The 19,661-nt window shown below is 34.4% G+C and overlaps 1 protein-coding gene across 3 annotated transcripts; it reads right to left on the bottom strand.

The window, feature by feature from the left end:
* Nucleotides 1-9,987: 9,987 nt before the first annotated feature.
* On the bottom strand, nucleotides 9,988-14,539 carry LOC122587124. 3 transcript variants are annotated; one of them, XM_043759207.1, is made up of 6 exons: nucleotides 14,272-14,523; nucleotides 14,115-14,194; nucleotides 13,283-13,765; nucleotides 11,680-11,811; nucleotides 10,963-11,576; nucleotides 9,988-10,794 (listed from the first exon to the last, which is right to left on the bottom strand). In XM_043759207.1, exons 2-6 carry the CDS (start codon nucleotides 14,179-14,181, stop codon nucleotides 10,177-10,179), a joined length of 1,914 nt encoding a protein of 637 aa, XP_043615142.1. In that variant the 5' UTR covers nucleotides 14,182-14,194; nucleotides 14,272-14,523; the 3' UTR covers nucleotides 9,988-10,176. The 3 variants fall into 3 exon arrangements, with proteins under 3 accessions (XP_043615142.1, XP_043615143.1, XP_043615145.1); XM_043759208.1 differs by having other exon boundaries at nucleotides 10,645-10,787; nucleotides 14,115-14,538; XM_043759210.1 differs by having other exon boundaries at nucleotides 10,762-10,790; nucleotides 14,115-14,539.
* Nucleotides 14,540-19,661: the final 5,122 nt, after the last annotated feature.

Below are 19,661 nucleotides of genomic sequence, written 5' to 3'. Positions count from 1 at the left end.
ATACCACTGTTGATCTAAACCATAGCTCTCCAGATGCGTCTCCAGAACAACATTTTTCTACAAGACAGTCCCCTCGGGAGCAACAAAACAGTGCCCCCGAAGATACGAGTCCAAACCTGATATCCGAGGTACGTAATTTTTCTGAGAATGTTATAGTGGAAACTACTGTACCAAATTTAAATGAAAGTGTGCAGGAAAATTAAGAACAGGTTGATGCAGGGGTTCCAAAAAAATATGTGCTTCCAACAAGGTCAACAAGAGGAATTCCTGCAAAGAGATATATATTCTTCAGAGAAATTTTCTAGTAGCTCTAAATATCCAATGGCCAACATGGTGAGAGGGAATCTATATGAAGAAGTAAAAGCTTGCACAACAAAATTATATTCAGAAGAAATTCCATCAAATGTTGAACAAGCTTTGAAGGTAAATAAATGGAAGGAAGCTATGAACGTGGAAATGGATGTGCTTGTGAAAAATGAAACATGGGATAAATGTACTTATCTACAAGGAAAGAAGCCAGTAGGATGCTGGTGGGTCTATATAGTTAAATATAGACCTAATGGTGAAATTGGTAGGTATAAAGCTTGATTAGTTGCTAAAGGATACACTCAAACGTATGGAATTGACTACTCTAAAACTTTATCTCCAATTGCAAAAATTTCTATAGCTGCAAGTCAAGGTTGTCCTCTTCTTTAGTTTGATATAAAAAATGAATTTCTACATGGAGAATTAAAAGAGCAAGTGTATATGGAAGCTCCACCTGGTTTTTCTCATGATTTCAAATATGGACAGTCTGTAAATTGAAGAAATCTCTATATGGCTTAAAGTAGTCACCTAGAGCATTGTTTGGCAGGTTTACACTTGCAATGGAAAAGTATGGATATAAACAAAGTAATTCTGATCATACTTTGTTTTTGAGTCATAAAGTAGATCAGATAACATGTTTAATAATCTATGTTGATGATATGATTATTAATGGCAACGATGAAAGTGGAATATAAAAGGTAAAAGAAAATTTGTGTGCAGAATTTGAAATGAAGGATTCGGAAAATTTAAGATACTTCCTTGAAATTGAGATGTTGAGATCACAGCAAGGAATTTTTATTTGCCAAAAGAAGTATGTACTAGATTTTTTGGCAGAAACAGCGATGATTGATCGTAAACCAGCAGATACTCCCATGGTTATCAATAAAAAATTGTTTATGAAATTTGATGAAAAACTTGCTGATAAAAAAAGGTATCAAAGAATGGCGGGGAAGCTGATTTACCTCGCTCATACCCGTCCAGATATTGCATATGCTATTGGAGTAGTAAGTCAGTTCATGCATCAACCTCAAGAAGAGCTATGGATGCAGTTATAAGAATTATTAGATATCTCGAAGGAACTACAGGTCATGGAGTTTTGTTTAAAGAAATTGGTAATCTTAATATTCAGATATATACAGATGTTGATTGGGCTGGAGACAAAGGAAACAGAAGATCAACATTTGAGTATTTTTCTATGGTAGGAGGTAACCTTGTCACATGGAAGAGTAAAAAGCAAAAAGTTGTATCTTTGTCAACTGCTGAGGCTGAATTTCGAGGTATACCTAAAGGCTTAGCAGAAGCATTGTGGTTGAAGAAACTTATGTCAGAGTTAGGATTTTCTCCAAAAGAAAGTATTCGGATCATAAGTGATAACGAAGCCGCCATTCAGATCTCTGAAAATCCAATGCAACATGATAGAACCAAACATGTGGAGGTTGATCGTCATTTCATTAAAGAAAAACTTGAAGACGGAGTTACCAAATTACCATTCTTCAAATCAGAAGACCAACTTGCAGATATTTTGACTAAAGCAATGGGAACAGTTATGTTTCACAAGTGTCTAAGCAAGTTTAATTTTGGTGATTTCACTATTCAACTTGAGGGGGAGTGTTAAAATGAGAGGATTACAATATCAGAATTAAATCATCACTTCCCTAAATTAAAGGAACTCGGTAATAAGGCAACGGGACGACTTAGGCAGCAAGCAAAATCTCTATTAATATTGTTTCGATATTTACTTTCGATGTTTTGTATATATAATCATTAGTTCGTAATCATTATCAATGACAATAAAAAAAAAACCTTTTAAATCATATACGTTTTCACTAAGAACCAGGAAGGGTGGTGGCCATCCCAAAAACTTAGGTTAATACTGTAATACATACTCGTATATTTTTCTAACCCTCCTAAGTAAATAAAAGTTGAAAATATTTTATTTTATTTAATACTTATTTTTTTCTATTCTCCAAGAATTTATTTAGCAGTTCGGCTCTTCCTCTTCCTAAATTGAGTATTCGTTTATTCACCCAATGTTCTCCATGAGTCCATGACATTTTCATCTATTCTCTGATTCACCCAAATATTGATAGGATCATCAAAACCACGTCGATCTGGACATAAAAAGAAGAAGCCGTAATCAACTTTGTCATATTATGCAACTTAGCTTTAATTAAGTAAATAAATGAAGTGTTTGTTTGTTTTTATGTTTTTTTGAAGTTAAGTAAATGAAGTGTTTAAACAAAGTGGTGACGTAATTGTTAGCTAATAATGCCTAATTTTGCGATGTGTGTATCCCAAAATTATACTATTCTCTTAGTTTTTTTTTCTTTTGAATATTTAACTCGCATAAAATAATTTGTACATTTCATATTTAAAGTCCACATTTTGAATTTTATGATAAATATACAATTAATTAATGCATCTTAATTACAGCATTAAGAGTTTTGCTTAACAAAACTTTTTTTTTCGAGGTTTTTAGAAAAAAACTTTGAAATACCTAAGATACTGTTCTTACTTTTGAACTTTCTATTTTAAAAATATTTAGAATGACCTTATTAATATACTCATAGTTAATTTTATTCATGAACAAATATTCAATGTACCTTTAATATTTAAAAAAAAAAATATTTATCATTTGATTTCTAAAGTAATTATATTACTACATTATTCTTTTTACTCATAACATAGACTACTCATTTCCATCGTCATCGCCACCATCACTACCCGTCACCGCCTCCATCACACAGCCGCCACCACCAGAACTACTGCATCATGCGGGTACCCATCTAGTATCTAATTAAACATATGTACGTTAATTATTTTTTTAACAATTTCGATTATGATACTCTACATATAATTAAACCAACCGAAAGTTAAACTATAATGCTTTTGTTAACTATACTATTTTATGTAAACTAATACACCATTAACTATTTTATTTTATCTTGTTTGAAATTTCATATTAAAATATTTTGATAAAGATAAATATAAAAAAGAATTATTGTAATATGTCTCCTACTTTTCTTTTAATTACGATTTATACACTGTGGACAGTTTTGAAACTATCAAACAAAAAAAAGTGAAAAAAAAAAGAAGAACGAAAAGTGGGAAAAAAAAACTAACGAACGTAAGACAACCTTAACGAAGAAAAAATAATGTAGTTAGGTGCCTGACCAAAAGTGAACAAAGTGTTAAGTTCATTTTTTTCCACAATTTTATCACTTTATGGACGAAAAGTGCATTTTTTGCCAATATGAAAGATGAAAAGTGTATTTTTTTTCTTATGTTTTTTTTTTTTAAAAAAGTAACACATAAAAAACAAAAGAAAAAATTATATGCGATAACCAATAAAAAGTCATTGGATGGTAGTTAGACCCTTCCCATTAGAAGCTTCTTCCTCACTACCACATCAACTTTTCTCTCTCTTAAAACACCTCTTCCACACTCACCAGTCACTACTAATAACACATTTTCATCATCTCTTCCTCAACTTTTATTTATTTTATTTTATATTTACCCAAATTTGAATAAAACTATTAATACTTAAAAACATAAACTTTTATATTCATAAAAAACATAAAATACAATACTTAAAAAAGCACTACATATAGATGAATACTACTAACTCCACCCAAATTGCGAATCGGTAGAGTCTACGTCACTGTCACCGTCATTGCGAAGGATGTATTCATAGTGTTTAGGGGAGTTTATCTTCTCGCCGCCGAGAGTCGTGTATTCCTCACTTGGGTCAGTCACCTAACCTGCTAGTCGTCCACCATCGTGACGCAGATCGTCAATGCCTTGCAAAAAACCGCATGTTCGAGCGTGGTCGTCAATGCGATATTGGCAAGAGTAAGTTGTTGAACAACTTGTGTCAACGTGGACCTTCAGCTGTTGGTAAAAAAGACTATTTAGCGTTTATGTCGTTAAAAAAATACTTTTTAGGGTTGAGGTTATTAGGATTCGCTGAACGAGCTTCAATCTCGGTCATAAAAAGAGACTTTTTATGTCGTTATGACGACCCCCACATCCGTTTTGTTCTTGTTGTCGTAAAACATATGTAACTGCAACGCGTTTTTTAACTCGATCAACGTCATACTTGGTTGTGTTTTTGAACTACCAAAAAAAGGGATCATTTGGTAAAATGTTTATGTATAAAGTATAGAGAAATATGTGAAAGATGTGTTGGAATTGTATTGAATAAGTAGTGAGTTATATAATGTAGAATTGGAAAATAAATATATAGTCGTTTGGTTTGAAAAAAGAAGAAAAAGAAAAAGGGTAACGGTCGAAGGCCCACCGCTCTCGTCCACGCTCTTCCTCCGATGGGGCATGATGACGACGACATGGACTAGGTTGCTACCAATAGCACCATCTCATGAATAGCCCAAAAAAAGCTCCACGAAGAGCTATTGGCAAGGGCCTTAGGTGGTCTTTGTTTGAGACTGAATAAATTAAGTCATGACTTAATCAAAAAAACTTAATCCATTAAGTCATTAAAAGTGTTTGTTTTATTGACTTAATAAACAAAAAATAACTGTATTGACTTAATCAGTACAAACATTATTTATCCATTTAGTCACTTAATCAATTCAGTCACTTAATAGTTAAAAAAAGAAACAAGCCCTGGTGAGTGAGAAATGTTATAAAAAACCCACTACTTGTTTTTTTTTTGTAAAGTTAGTTTCGATTCAGACGTACTGGAGACAATTTTAACCAGCGATTTGCTAGACCTCCATCCCCATTCTAATTGAAAATACCTTGAACTAAGAAACTCAAGACTCGAACCCGAGACCTTGAAAAAAGCTCAACTCCTAGGTCCACATAGTGAATTTAGAATATACCCTTAGCCAACTCACCTAAATGGAATTGATAAAGCCATAATTGACTTTCATTGAAGTTAGCTGAGTATAATGTTAATAAAATGTATCTATACATGACAATATATTTTTCTTGGAAAATGATTAAACCTCTGAGAGATTGTTTTAAAATTCTTATCTATATTATATTATAAAAGCATATTTATTTTTGTATTTCAACATTGAATTTAAATTTCAATATTGTTTTAAAGTATAAACAATGTATACATTATACATGCATGATGTACCATACATCCTAACCACACTACATCCATAACTTCCACGTCTTACCAGCGCCACAGCCACCACCACCGATCTCCGCCGCTATCAACGCAACCATCGCCGCTCGTCACCACCACTCGTCACAGCCACCACCATCGCCATTACATAAGCACCACCGCCGCCACCTCCACCACCGCTGCAACGTGCAGGTACATTTTTCTGGTTAACCATTGAAACATAGCATATAAATTTCAATATTTCTTTTATTTTATCACTTATAAAAAAATTATAAATATATTGTTTTCTTATCACTAACAATTTAATCACAGCAAAACAACAAAATGCAAATCCCATGTTATTATGGTGGGGGTATGGTTCCTTAGTTAGCTCCATCACTTTTTCCACTTCATTATCATGAACATATTTTTCACTTTTTTCACCCATCACTTTCCACATCATTTTCGCTCAATCAAATGTGTTTGTATGAAGGAATATTCTTTTATTCAACTATGGATTCTTTTTCACTAAACTAAATTGGCTAAACCTTATTTACCAGCATACAAATTAAAATAGAAAAATAAACAAAAAATGGGTTTCCAACTGTTGCGAAAGACACTTATTTTGAGCGGCTACGTATGTCGCCCGTTTTTTCTTTTTCAAAAGGCAATGGTTATTGGATTTATTATTTATTAGCAATGTGCCAATAGCTGTTTTTTTTTTAATAGTGGTATTAACCCAAATATCCAATACATTAAGCCCCACTATAACGAAATATGGAAGCCTTAAAATTAGAGACAATTTCATATATCATCAAATAAACCATCTATTACAAATATCCCCAATCAAACTTTTAGATAACAAATATACCCAATTTTATGTTTTACAAGTAATATAATTAGACAATATACCCCTCATTGGATAAGAAATTGTCCTAAACATATACACATACCAACACAAACATATATATACATTCAACAAACGATCTTCCAAAGCAATGGCTTACCTCTCACTCTCTCGATTGCGCAATGGCGGCGGTGATCGGTGGTGATGACGGCGACTGGTAGTAGTGGTGGCGAATGTTGGTGGTAGTAACAGTGTCAAATGATGTAGATAATTAATGTAGATTAAATCAAAAGTTGTATTGATAAACCTTAATCAAATATTTCACATTAAAATAATAAAGATAAGGTGTGAATCACCAAATGGTATGCATTTAAGTGTCTGGGCCAACGTCAGACGAAGGTTTGAAACCGACCGAGAGTGCATATGAAATCTAAAACATTTCATGGATGCGTTTTAACAAACTTTATATTTTACAAAACTTCTCTTTTGTAGGGTTCAGAGGGAGTCGTCGCTCATCACCTTTCAAAACCATTGAGAAAGTTCATAATGTACCCTATTTTTTTTTATTTTTTTTTTTCACGACAGAATATATTTATATAATAAAATTAGCCCCTATCAAGACACTAGAAACCAAAGTATAAAGTTACAAATCTAGAATTAAAACTAAAATGCTACACAATCGAGATCCTTTCCAAAGCTTTGACGACAAGGATTGCAAAGAGGTTCTCAATACCTCCAATAAATATCTGACTCATAACAACACTGTAAAAATGTGGTCTTCCAAGCTGTGGTCTTCCTTTGTCATAAAACTGAACCCCGTCATGATGCACGAAAAAAGAATCCGTAAAGAAATATGTAAGATGTTAGAAAATCAACCTCAATGATTGTGAGGTTTTTGGAGTTCTTTATTTAAAGAATACGTATAGCAATCACTCCATAAATCAAGGAGTAGATAAGTATAAATCAATTACATTTAATATATACATATTAACGTCCTAATTTATCTAATATCCCCCCTCAATCGGAAAGGTGGCGGACCAATACGGAGCTTAGCACGAAGAGTCTCAAATTGTGTCCGGGGAAGACTTTTAGTAAAAATATCAGCCACCTGGAGATTGGTTGGAACAAACTTCGTATAAAGTTTGCCAGAAGTAACAAGTTCTCTAATAAAATGATAATCCAAATCAATATGTTTAGCTCGTTTGTGTGAGACCGGGTTTTGAGTCATAAACAAAGCATTTTTATTGTCAGACAACAGAGTTGGACGATTAGGGGGAAGAGCATGAAGTTCCTAAAGTAAATGAGTGATCCAAATTATCTCTGCTGCAGTATTAGCCATTGCCTGATACTCGGACTCACAACTTGACCTTGAGACCGTATGCTGCTTCTTTGCACTCCAAGAGACTAAGTTCCCACCCAGAAAAATTGAGTAACCATATGTAGAGCGACGAGTTTCAAGACACCGAGCCCAATCGACATCTGAATAACCTACCAAAGAGGGCAAGTGGGGTCGGCTGAATGTAAGACCAAATGAAATTGTCCCTTTTACATACCGAAGGATTCTATTAACAGCTTAAAAATGGGATGTAGTCGGTGACTGAAGAAATTGACTTACTTGGTTTACTGCAAAGGACAAGTCTGGTCTTGTAATGGTTAAGTACTGAAGTGCGCCACAAGTGAGCGATAAAGAGTTGGATTTATAAAGGGAATCCCATCAAAAGTAAATAACTCATGAGGAGCAAGAGGAGTGTGAATTAGTTTGGCTTCAAGTAATTCTGCCCTTGTGAGAATATCTTTGGCGTATTTGGTTTGTGTAAGGAACAAGCCATTTCCGTATATGCAACTTCCAATCCCAAGAAATAACTCAGATCCCCCAAGTCTTTTATTGCAAATTCATTGTTAAGACGGGATACAAAGTTTGCAATCATATGTTGACTATTACCTGTGAGAATAAGATCGTCCACATAAACCAGCAAATACATAGTATATGTGTCACGACTAAACACAAAAAGTGAAGGATCTGCCCAACTACATATGAATCCATAGTTTAAGAGGAAGGTACTTAAATGTTGAAACCACGCTCTAGGAGCCTGCTTAAGGCCATACAAAGCCTTGGATAACTTGCAAACATGATTTGGAAATTGTGGATCTACAAAGCCAGTCGGTTGCTCCATGAAAACAGTCTCACTAAGATTGCCATTAAGGAAAGCATTTTTACATCCAGTTGATGTAATTTCCATATGTTGAGGATGGCAAGGGAGAGAACAATACAGACAGTGGAAGCTTTCACCATGGGACTAAATGTGTCTGAATAGTTTAGACCCGGGATTTGAGTGAACCCTTTAACCACTAAACGGGCTTTGTATTGGATCCTACCACATCTGCTGAAGGAGACCGGGGAACCAAGCTCCAACTGTTGTTTTGTCGTAATGCCTCCATTTCATTAGTCGTAGCCTTCATCCACTTTGGATCTTTTGCAGCTGTTTTGAATCCTTTTGGCTCGGTTATAGCAGATAAGGCCATATGAAGGTTGTGGTTGGCTAGAATGGCCATGTCAACAGAGTGTTTTGGTTTATAAATACCTGATTTTGAACGTGTTTGCATTGGATGGAGAGACGTTGTAGCTGGTAATTGTGAAATTGGATCAGGTTGTGGTGACCGTGGCTGTGAGTGAGCTGATGCGTTGAAAGAATCAGTGGCAGGAGCCGGTGAGCTCGACGGAGATTCTGGTTGATGTTCATGGTTAATAGATGGGTAAGGGCTAGCTGCAATAATAGGTGTAGCATCATTTTGGGGCTGGTTTAGTGGCATAATGGGTTTGCATAACGTACATGGAGGTGTTGGTGAGTTTGGTTCGGGTGATAATGGAGTATTTGTTGGTAAAGAAGAGTGGGAAGTTATATCCGCAGTAAAGCTAATAAGATCAAGGGACGACATATCTGTGATATTTAATATATACATATTAACATCCTAATTGATCTAATAAAATAAATAAAAAAAAGTGAAAACAGAGTTTGGGAGAATTGATCAAAAGTTGACCACAACAAGTCCTATTTATGAACAAGAGAGGATTTTGTAACCATTCCTCCCATGAAAGCCTTTGTTCCTTGCATCTGTTAGAAAACCACAAGTAAGGAAAATTGATAATCGAATCAATTGGGAGGACTAATGGGTTTAACCTCATGGCTCATGCCCCCATTATAATGAGAGTGCCATGGTGGTGTATAATGGTGGATACTGGATACATTCAGAAAGTTCTTACTATTTCTCTCAACCTCCCCCTCCCCTGTTCATGCCCTCGTGGATATGAAGTTATACATTTTTAACAAGTCCATTTTAGGTGGCCGATCATATTTACATCAAAGTAGGTTGTGGTGCACGTGACCAACAAGCAATTATCTTTGAATTGATTAAACTCCCTTTCAAGTACCACCTTGCACTCGTGTTGCCGATGTTTGATCATGCACTTTATGTTGTCAAATGGTTTACATATGGTTGGTTGCTTGCTTAGCATTGGAATTCTCTTATTATCCTGTTTACTTTTTCTTTCGTTTTTTAACACTTGCTGCTACTCTTACTTTTAGTTCTAAACTAGCCCAAATATTCGTAAGTTCATCCATGCCAGGAATTAAACGCTAGAATTCTCCCCAAGAGGCAGGACCTCTCAAAGGGGTTAACCTCACATTGCGTTCACTTTTCCCATTAAGTAATGGCTTATGGTCCATCTCCACCTTATCTGTAACCGTTAAAGTTAACATACATTCTAAATTGAAGTAACCATAAATATTGAAGATAATAAGGTTGTTGGAATAAAACGGGAGTGCCTCATTTAAATTTACAACCAATACAGTACTGAGTTGTCTATAAGATATATCTGACCATATAAAAGTACAAGATATATTAATATATATATATATATATATATAATGAGATGAGAAGACAATGGCTAAAAGATGGGTTTCTTAATCATTCTCCCCTCTCCCTGGAAAAGAAACCTAGAACCATACAAAAAGCGACCTAGAAGAGGAAATTTTGGGCTACGAAATATAATGTACGTGACAGCAGCAAAAGAAATGATAAAAATTGGTATCCAATTATAATCGTTTTCATAAAGTAGTAAAATATTAATGATAAAAGCAAGGATTATGGTTGCTATTGAGATGAAAAGTGATATTAGGCATATCATCAGCTTTTGGGGTAAGGCAATCATGAAATCGTGTTCAGTGTAATCAGACCCAAGGAGGGTTAAGACCAGAAGGACTGAGGTTGTTGCTGATATAAAAGATAAACCATCACATACTATGAAAATTTTGCAAAGCTTTTTATGGAGCAAAATAGGCATACCAGTTACTTGGTCATATCCACCTGGAAACGTAAATGCTGCTGCAAATGACATGGTGGCTATTAGTGACGCAACGACCATTAATTCAGCAGCTCTTTCTTTCATCCATTCTTCACCTTTGAAAAATAGTTCTCTGTGGTTCTTTCTGAATACTTCATATGGTGTTAGACCAACTGCATTCTTCTTTTCTCGAAAAGAAGGAGGGAGAATGGCTTCTACTTCCTAACATCAAAAAGATTGTGTCATTTCCTTGTACTTACCGTGAACTATAAGTATAGGTTTTGTTAGACCATTACTATGGTTTTTACTATATACAGATATAGTGTCTATTGTCAGAAGATTATTGCTAGAGAAACTTACTTTCTAGAGTTAAAACACACTAAGATGTACCTTGAACCATAACGTTTCTAGACGCAGTTGCAGACCCACCCCTGGGATTTTCTGTAGCCTATTCCTTTTTGCACTCTCCCCTGCTAAATGTAACATATTGTTGCCATTTTTGTCTTCAAGGTTAATAATTAAACTCCTGAGTGATCCAATGTCGTATAAGAGATTGTAGATACCCTCATGACGATGTGACACGGCAACATGAAATATAGTTTGGTTATTCTCATTTACTTCACGTACTAGATATGGATAGTGCCTGATAACCTCAGCTACAAATGCAGTGTTACCCATTTCTGCAGCTACAAATAGTATCCGAGAAGAGTATTTTATCTTTGCAGCTTTCAAAGTACTCTTTTCATCAGGAAACCCTCTGAATACGTTAAATATTCTAGTAGGCATATTTGCAATGTTCTCCGAAATTGTTCTCAAGAGTTCAAGTGTTTCTTGCTGTTCCTTTTCAATACGTGTTCTGTTATCATATTCCCTTTCGTTGGGAGGGCCTCTTACTATGTCATCAATTTGATCCTTAGGTAACTTCACAATCTCTGCCCAACTGATTCTTAGTAATTGCAGGGCATGACTTTCTCTGTCAGCAATTCCAACCTTCACTTGCTGGGCTGCAAAAAATAAGAAAGCAATAACAACTTTCACTTGATGGGATGTAAAAGTGATTTACAAAAATCTGCGAATATAACCAAAACAAAGATGTGAGATTCTTACTTGAGCATGTGAGTTTCCACCTAATCTTAGGTCTTTCAGCATCAAATGCATAAGGCTTTCGAGCCAATATTTCAAGGACAGTTCCATTTGCAGCAAGTTCTGGGCGGTCAATCACAATTTGTAATGCAACATCTACAAGAGATCTGATGGTCAGTTAATGAAAGCTTTAACGACAAACATAACCAAACTAAGCAACCATAAGGTAGTCATAGCATTATGTTATGTGAAAGGGGAGATCGAATAACATATATGAAACATATAACAGGTTAACATTAGTCTCAAATTACAGAATACAATGGAGAAGCCAAATTAAGCATGATGAACCTACCGGAGATAGTTTAATTAGAATATTCTAGAAGTTTTAAGTTTAAAGCTCAAGCATACTGTGTGTTAAGACTAAAGGGAGTGAGGCTACTCTTTGGAGGGGGACTTGAGCCACGTAAGCGTGTAGGAAGCCTCTCAAAAAAACTTAAAGTGAGGCTACCCGACACGGTGCGGGAGTTGCGGCTTGCGCCATGTGGCAGCTTAAGAGTGTTAGGTGTGTGTAGAATGAATGAATATGTGTGTAAGCTGTGTGAAAGTTGGGCGACCGATTTTATCTGTGGAGGGCAAAAATTCAACAAAAGTCGCCACATGGGCCGGTGTAGACGGTAACTTCGGGCTGTCTAGGGGGCGAATAAGTTCTGAGGTCGCTTCACTCCCTTTAGTCTAATCAACGCATGGGAGGAAAACATTCAACCCTAATAAATCTTTTTTTTTTTTGGTTGAACTTCAAGATTTCAATATAAAAACATACAGTCAAAAGAAGGGAAACAGGATTTAAGATCAGCCATAAGGAAATGTTGCTAATCTATCTATTCTTCCAACATACACCCAACCACCAATAAGATCTTGATGAAGGCAGTGGCCTAGAGCCCCCACATGATAAAGGCCCCCAAAAGTTTTAGTAGTTGGGTTTAAGTGGTTTTAGTTTGGACCTAAAATAAAGTATAAGAATCTCAGAATAGGGAACCATTGCTCACAGCCACGACATGCCTATACTTTTAGCTTTCAGACGGTTTTTAGATATCTCTCAAGAGTCTCTCCATATTTTAACACTCTAACAGCCGCTGAATATATAAAGCGCAGGTAATTTTCTTTTCTCCTTTTGCACTATTGTAGTTTTACACTAATATTTTGTATTTATGCATGTATAAAAATCAACACATTCTGATGTTATATTTTGTATGCCAGTGAACTAGGCCTTCAAAAATTGGTCTCGCTTAAGGCCCCTTAAAGATTAAGCTGGCCTGTTGATAATGAAATCATATAAAATTCCATAAGCTAATGATATTTTCAAAAATGAATATGGACATCTCCTGATTTGCATATATCAGAAGTGAAATATACAAGTTAAGACCCACTGTCCACATCTTCCAATATTTGCATATGCATATGAATTATATGTGGAAATTTACATGGGTTTCATTTGGGGATTTCGTAAATTGAAGTGTATTAAAATGGAACTACACACAAAGTATACCCACAACATAAAAGAAAATAACAAACTATCAATGCAAAAGCTATTAGTTTAAAATACAGAGTTGTGTGCAGAGATACATACCAAATAGATTGGACTCTACACATTTCACCAGAATATAACCGCGATTCTCATGTGTCAAGAAATCGCCAGTCATTTTCTTAGAAATCTGATATAGATACTGCACCATATCATGCCTGCCATATAAAGCTGCCATGTACAGTGGCAACATTCCTTGACTATCAGGGATTTCAAGTAGGGCCCGGTTCTTCGTAACCAGTATCCTAGCTATTTTAACCTCTCCAGCCATTGCAGCTAAACACAAGGCTGTTTGCCCATCAACATTTTGAAGCTCCAAATCATCTTTTTCCATCAAACTCACCAGATACTCCACAAACCAATATGATTTACCTAAAACCGCAATATGAAGTACTGTTTCACAACTTTCAGTGATGCTAAACCTTACGAGCTCAGGTCGTCTGTCAAGAATGACCTTTGCAGCTTTCCAATCTCCGTCCATTGTTGCTTTATATGAAGGAACCAAAATCTCATTGTACTCTTCTCTACCTTCAAATTTATAATCATATTGTATTACTACTTATTATGATATCCATGAATAAAAAACAACAAATATACCAACCATCGATAGATGGATTGGTACATGAAGAATCCTGACATTTAAATGTCTTGGTTTAAATCCTGGTGTGAGCAAAAACGCTTTCAGAAATGGAGACGGAGGTTTCCTCATAATGAGTTTCCTCTTGGATATGAGTTGGGTATACGAACAGACATGCCGTTAAGCCATGTTATCGTTAAAAATAAAAACAACAAGCATATATCTATAATAATAATAATAATAATAATAATTATAATAATAATAATAATAATAATAATAATAATAGAATAGACGACAAACCAATAAGTAGATCAGGACGAGGTAGATTCAACTGTGATCCACCGAAGTTCTTACTTAAACCGCTCATCGTCAGTCCTTTACTGCACAAATCTTGACACAATAACACAATGGCAGACTGTGAACAAATCGTATTAAGGGGTTGTTTAGCTTAGCTTACCAAAGAGTTTCTTTAGCTTATTAAGAGCCTAATAAGCCTTTTTTTTTGTTCCTCTCCATAACCACATCAGTTTATTATTGGCTTATTAGACAATAAGCCGATTATAAGAAAACAAACATTTGAAGTTTTTTAGAAAAAGGCTTATTAGACTTGATGAACATTTTGCGAATCAGCATGATATCACACAGAATGAGATATCACAGGCATCCTAAAATTGGTCCATTATTTTATCACATATGACCTATACATACATATGTACAAAAAGCATTATGGATCAGGTCCCCCCATTTTCACACTTAGTGGACATTAGTGGTTTTTTTTTTTTTTTTGTTTTCTTTATGCTTTATGATATCTACAAACATTAATTAAGAAATTCTTAGTGAAGTGGTTATCCAGGAAAAGATTTGTCGTCTTTCTTTTGATTTGATAGTTTTTAATATTGTATGGTGAAATTATTTGTGTTGTTTGGTGTGTTGCATAGGATGAGTAATTATTTGTGTTTTTGTGGGGAAGATGAGAGAGGAAAGAATTATTTATTTGGGAAAGTGGGAACATGTGTACTAGATTCGAATTCGATATTATTTAATATTATTAAAAGTTTATACAGAATGCAAAGACAAAATCGAGGGTCAAACTATCCAGCCCTGACACGATTTGCACCTTTCATTGCGGAAGTAAAATAGTAGCAAAAAGACCCCTCCAATTTGGCTTTTTTTCACGTTATCGCATTCAACTAAATAAGGAAATGATTAATACTTCTAATAAAATAACTTAAAAATCCTTTAAATTATTGGATGATGACATGTGGAAAAATCAGGGGTCAAGATTAAGAAAGAGAGTTAGTGGAAACCACATGTCACCTACTTAAAATGTTAAGAGGATTTTTAGGCTACTTTGTTAAAAGGATTAGTCATTTTCCTTTCTTCAATTAAGTTGCCATAAGTGAAAAACAAGTGAAATTATTTTAGTCGTTTACCACCTCCTTCTATTTTCTCAACAAAAACTTTAAAGTATTTTCCTATTTTCAATCTTATACAAATACATATAAATGCTAATAAACTCGGATCTGTATCAAATAACAATGTTGCCCAGGACACGTGGTTAGTTAATAAAAAAAGTTGATGAAACCGTTAATATGGACTAATGGTTTTATTTTTTATTTTTCCTTATTTAAGAAACTATAAAAACTCTTATTGCTACCAATTCCAATTTGCAAAAACTTACAAACCATAAGGATCAAAATTGAAAAACTATAAAATTTAAGTTAGTAAGAGAATTATTATTATTTAGGAAAATGTTGGACTTATAAACAACATACAAATAAAACTTTAAAAACATATATAGCATATGACATAAAATGATTTTATTGGTGGGATTATGTGTTTTTAAACTTTTGTTTGTATTTACTTTGTAAATCTAGCATCTCTAATTTACTTAAATATTGACCGGTTAATCAACTTTGATTTTATCAATATAATAATTCTAAATTTTCATGTTGAAAGTTACATTTTTATGAGAAATTACCATTTTACCCTTAATGAGTTAACGCCACAAGTCTTTTATCTTCTGAAATATCTCCACAACCTGTTTACATCAAATACATCTACATCAATTACAAACATCTTGACGCTACCCACCAATCACGGCCCCTAACACCTGTCGTCGCCATCACAGTACCAACATCGTATTGTTCGTGTACACTTCTATTGTATATTAATAAGGGTGGTGGTAGTGGGCTCGGCAAGCTCACGACATCACCTAAAGTCGTGGTGAAACACCGTCGTTACCACATGGGCATGGAGCGGCTTGACATGAATTTCAGGTGGGTAGTGTGTGAAAGTTACCGTTTAAACGGTCGTATGGTCGTTAAAGTGAAGTTAGTAGCAATAACATTGTCACTACCGACCTCTAACATTTTTAATCACACAAATCACAAACATTTTCACTCACACAAATTAGTATAATATTTTATTAATATATTATCACTTTATGGATCATCGTCATTAATTGAAATTCGTAAATGGTTACTTTTCTTGATCCTTTGACTTGAGATGCAAGTAGGTCAACATGTATGAATCGCACTTACTAGATGTAGTTCTAACTCACCTAAATAAGGGGGTACATAAAGGGCTATTTTCAGAAAGCGTCGTGAAGTATGATGACTGACACGTGTAGTCAATATAGGATTTGTTCCTTCAATTTAAAATTGAAGTATGATACTGTTTTGGCGCTCTCATTTGACTAATTAAGATGTTTGCATGGCTGTGTCCAAATAAATCCAGATGGTTCTCGATTATATTTGGTAATTATTAATTAGTTATTGAATGATAAACATAATCATTAAAATATGAAATGACTTTGATCCATATTCATATTTAACAAAGGTATCTGAACAAAGGGATAATAAATGCCTTAACCGTTTAAAACTATACTTAAATATTTTCGGGAGCATTGGCGTGTTGCTAGACGCTAACCAATGTTATTACCTTCATTCATTACGAGCTCAAGTGGGAGTTGTTAAAATATGATCACGTAAAATGAACGTATGTCCGAAAAGTATTTAAGCCTACGGGGTCACACCTCAACGTGAATGTAACTATAAATTAATTAATATATTAAATGTAATTTATTAATTAATTTGATCACGAAAAACTAACAGAGGTCGTTAAAGAGTTAAAAGTTAACGGTACTTAACTAACGGACTTAACGGAGAAGAGTTGGAATTAGGAAACAATTAGGAAACCCTCTAGAGTAGTCTAGAGGGGGGACGGTCGACCTAGGGGTTCTAAAATCCTAAACTTGGTCATCAAGTTTCCTAAACACTATATATAGAGACCTAACCTAATTGTTTTCTACACACAATTAATTAGGTTTTCTAAAACCATAAAAATCTCTTCTCTCTCTTGGTTCGGTAGACTACAACAAAAGAAAAAGAGTTTTGGGTTTTTGTTTCGGTCGAAAATCAAAGCTAGGAACAAAGGGTTGTTCGGTTCGTGATCAAGTGCTAGCATACATACATTCCAACGTTGTGTGTGCAATCGTAGAGAGGTTTAATTCAAACCTTCTTATTAAGGTTTCTTGCTTAAATTCTCTCCAATTTAAGGTACACATTCTATACTTTAGTTATATAACCCAACAGTGGTATCACGATCCTACTATGTATGTTTTTTGATTACCAATAAATCAAAACTTGAAGGGGGGTTAGAGTTCTTGATTTAAAAAATTTCGATTATATATATATATATATTGTTAAATTGATTTTGTAATTTAATTACATTATTTAAATATGAAAAAAGTTTTAATATATATATATATATATGGATCAAAATTCCAGAAAATAAAAAAAAGTTTTTTAGGGTTCCTAATCCAAGTTTTGATTAATTACATGTTTATGTGATAAATTGTATGTAATTATATGTATACTTTTAATTTTAATGGTTAAAAAGAAGTAAAAATCATGAATTTTTCATGAAAATCATTCATGATTCTTACTTAGATATATTGATATGAAATCTTGATCATTAGGGTTAATTATGCTAGATAATTATATAATTAATTGTGTGACAATGTGAATTTTTCGTGTAAATTTTCTGTTTTGCGACAGTTTACTAAAAACTTCATATCTTTTAATCCGTAATGATTTAGAGGTCGTGCTTTGAACTGTAGATGCTCAACACATAGGGCTAACACTTTGTAGTTCTGGTCGAAATCTTAATCGGACCAGAAACAGGTCTAAACAGGTCGTGAAGCTACTGGAATTTCCAGTGAGCAAACTATGTGATTATGTGATAATTGTTTGTTTTGTATATGTTTAAGGCTTACGTAATCAAGGCGTCTTGATGTATGTGGTCCTCTTCTTTGAAGGGGGAGCCGATTTAGACATGAATAAACCATAGTGACATGTTTAGGTAGCCTACCATAACTCGTTGCATGCTTAAAAGTTATAGTTTATGATTTTACATATATATCTTTTGTGATATAAATTGTGATGTAAAATTGTTTTGAGAAAATATAAACTTGACTAAGCAATATCGAAATAGATATTTTTTAATAAAATTGGAGTCTTACAACCTTGAGATACACCGGCTCACCCATTTGAACAAACTCTAAGAGAGGTATAAGTCGGAGTGAGGGTGGGTTTTTAATTGCGTTCATCGCAAACCTTTGCCCTTGCGCTTCTTTGTGCGTTCAAATGGAGCTACCGAGCTCTCTTGTGTTGTTAAGACTATACAAATGATTTTATTAAATATTATGTTTAGAAGATATGCATGAATCTTTGAAACATAACTTTTTGATCACATATCAAATTAAATGACCCAATAAACTTAAGTCATTTGCCATCCAATTTGTCAAGGACACATGGGGTCGTTGTTTTACTCACTGGTACACAGTGGTGAAATGGCGATTGCATGGTGAAACCCATTCACTGGTACACAGTGATGGTCAATTTTGCATGTTCTTAGTTGGACCACTTAAAGCGAGTTAAGCGGTGAGACCTTGACCCGTGGCAAAAGATGGGACAAAACATGACTACAAAAGATCACTTGATGAATCGAGTGTCTTACGTAGGTCCCATACTTTCTAGGAATTGCACTTGTAATGCAATTATTGCTCGTCACTTACCTTTTGAGTGCAATTATTTCTAGCAGATCAACTAATGAGATGGTTGCATGTCAATTGGATCCTAGCCTTAATGAAATTAATTGTTTATTTTATAAACATTGGGTAATTAATTTCTTAAGGATTTATTATCGAAAATACCGATAATTGAACTTGAATCTGTTTTGTAAATGGCAACAAATCCTTCACAAAACATACACCAATCGGCTTTCAGGTCGATGCTAGAAAGAGAAAACTTTCTGAAACCAATTTCAATGACTGTTTTTGTCAATAGAGAATTGTTCTAAGAGTTGAAAAGAAAATCGATGTCATTGAAACTCAGATACCGCTATTCCTAATGCGAATGCCACTGCTTTGCAGTTGGAAGCATAAAATACTCGGTACAATAGACATATTGAGGTTGCTTATTTGATGCTAGAAGCATGTCTCCTGAGCTTCAAAAAAGCAATTCGGATTGCAAAATTTGTGTGATATGATCAAATAACTCAAGTCTATGTACGGAAAACAAGTTGGAGTTGAATTACTTGAGTTAATTGAGTCACTCCATAACTTGAACATGAGTATGGGAAACTGGTAAGTGCTCATGTACTCAAAGATGAAGAGTCACTTTGAGCATTATGGAAAGATTTAAACTATGCGTATCTTCTGTCGATTCTTATTGGTATAAGAGATAATTGCAGATTTGCATAGTTGGACTTCATATCAAGTTGATTGAGTATGAAGAAAACCTTTCAAGAAATCTGAGATACCTCAAGTTCTTATGATCAAAG

This window comes from Erigeron canadensis, chromosome 2 (genome assembly GCF_010389155.1).
Source record: "Erigeron canadensis isolate Cc75 chromosome 2, C_canadensis_v1, whole genome shotgun sequence".
Lineage (NCBI taxonomy): Eukaryota > Viridiplantae > Streptophyta > Magnoliopsida > Asterales > Asteraceae > Erigeron > Erigeron canadensis.
The sequence above is the reverse complement of the archived record's forward strand: the minus strand, read 5'-3'. Positions and strand labels throughout refer to the sequence as shown.

What these genes read in the sequence shown, in the direction of transcription:
- LOC122587124 (XM_043759207.1), bottom strand. Translation starts at nt 14,181, where the DNA reads ATGAGCGGTTTAAGTAAGAACTTCGGTGGATCACAGTTGAATCTACCT. An exon ending in TGTAGAGTCCAATCTATTTG is followed by an intron (nt 11,812 to 13,282) that starts GTATGTATCTCT and finishes GATCTCTTGTAG; the next exon opens with ATGTTGCATTACAAATTGTG. An exon ending in TAGAAACGTTATGGTTCAAG is followed by an intron (nt 10,795 to 10,962) that starts GTACATCTTAGT and finishes TTTTGATGTTAG; the next exon opens with GAAGTAGAAGCCATTCTCCC.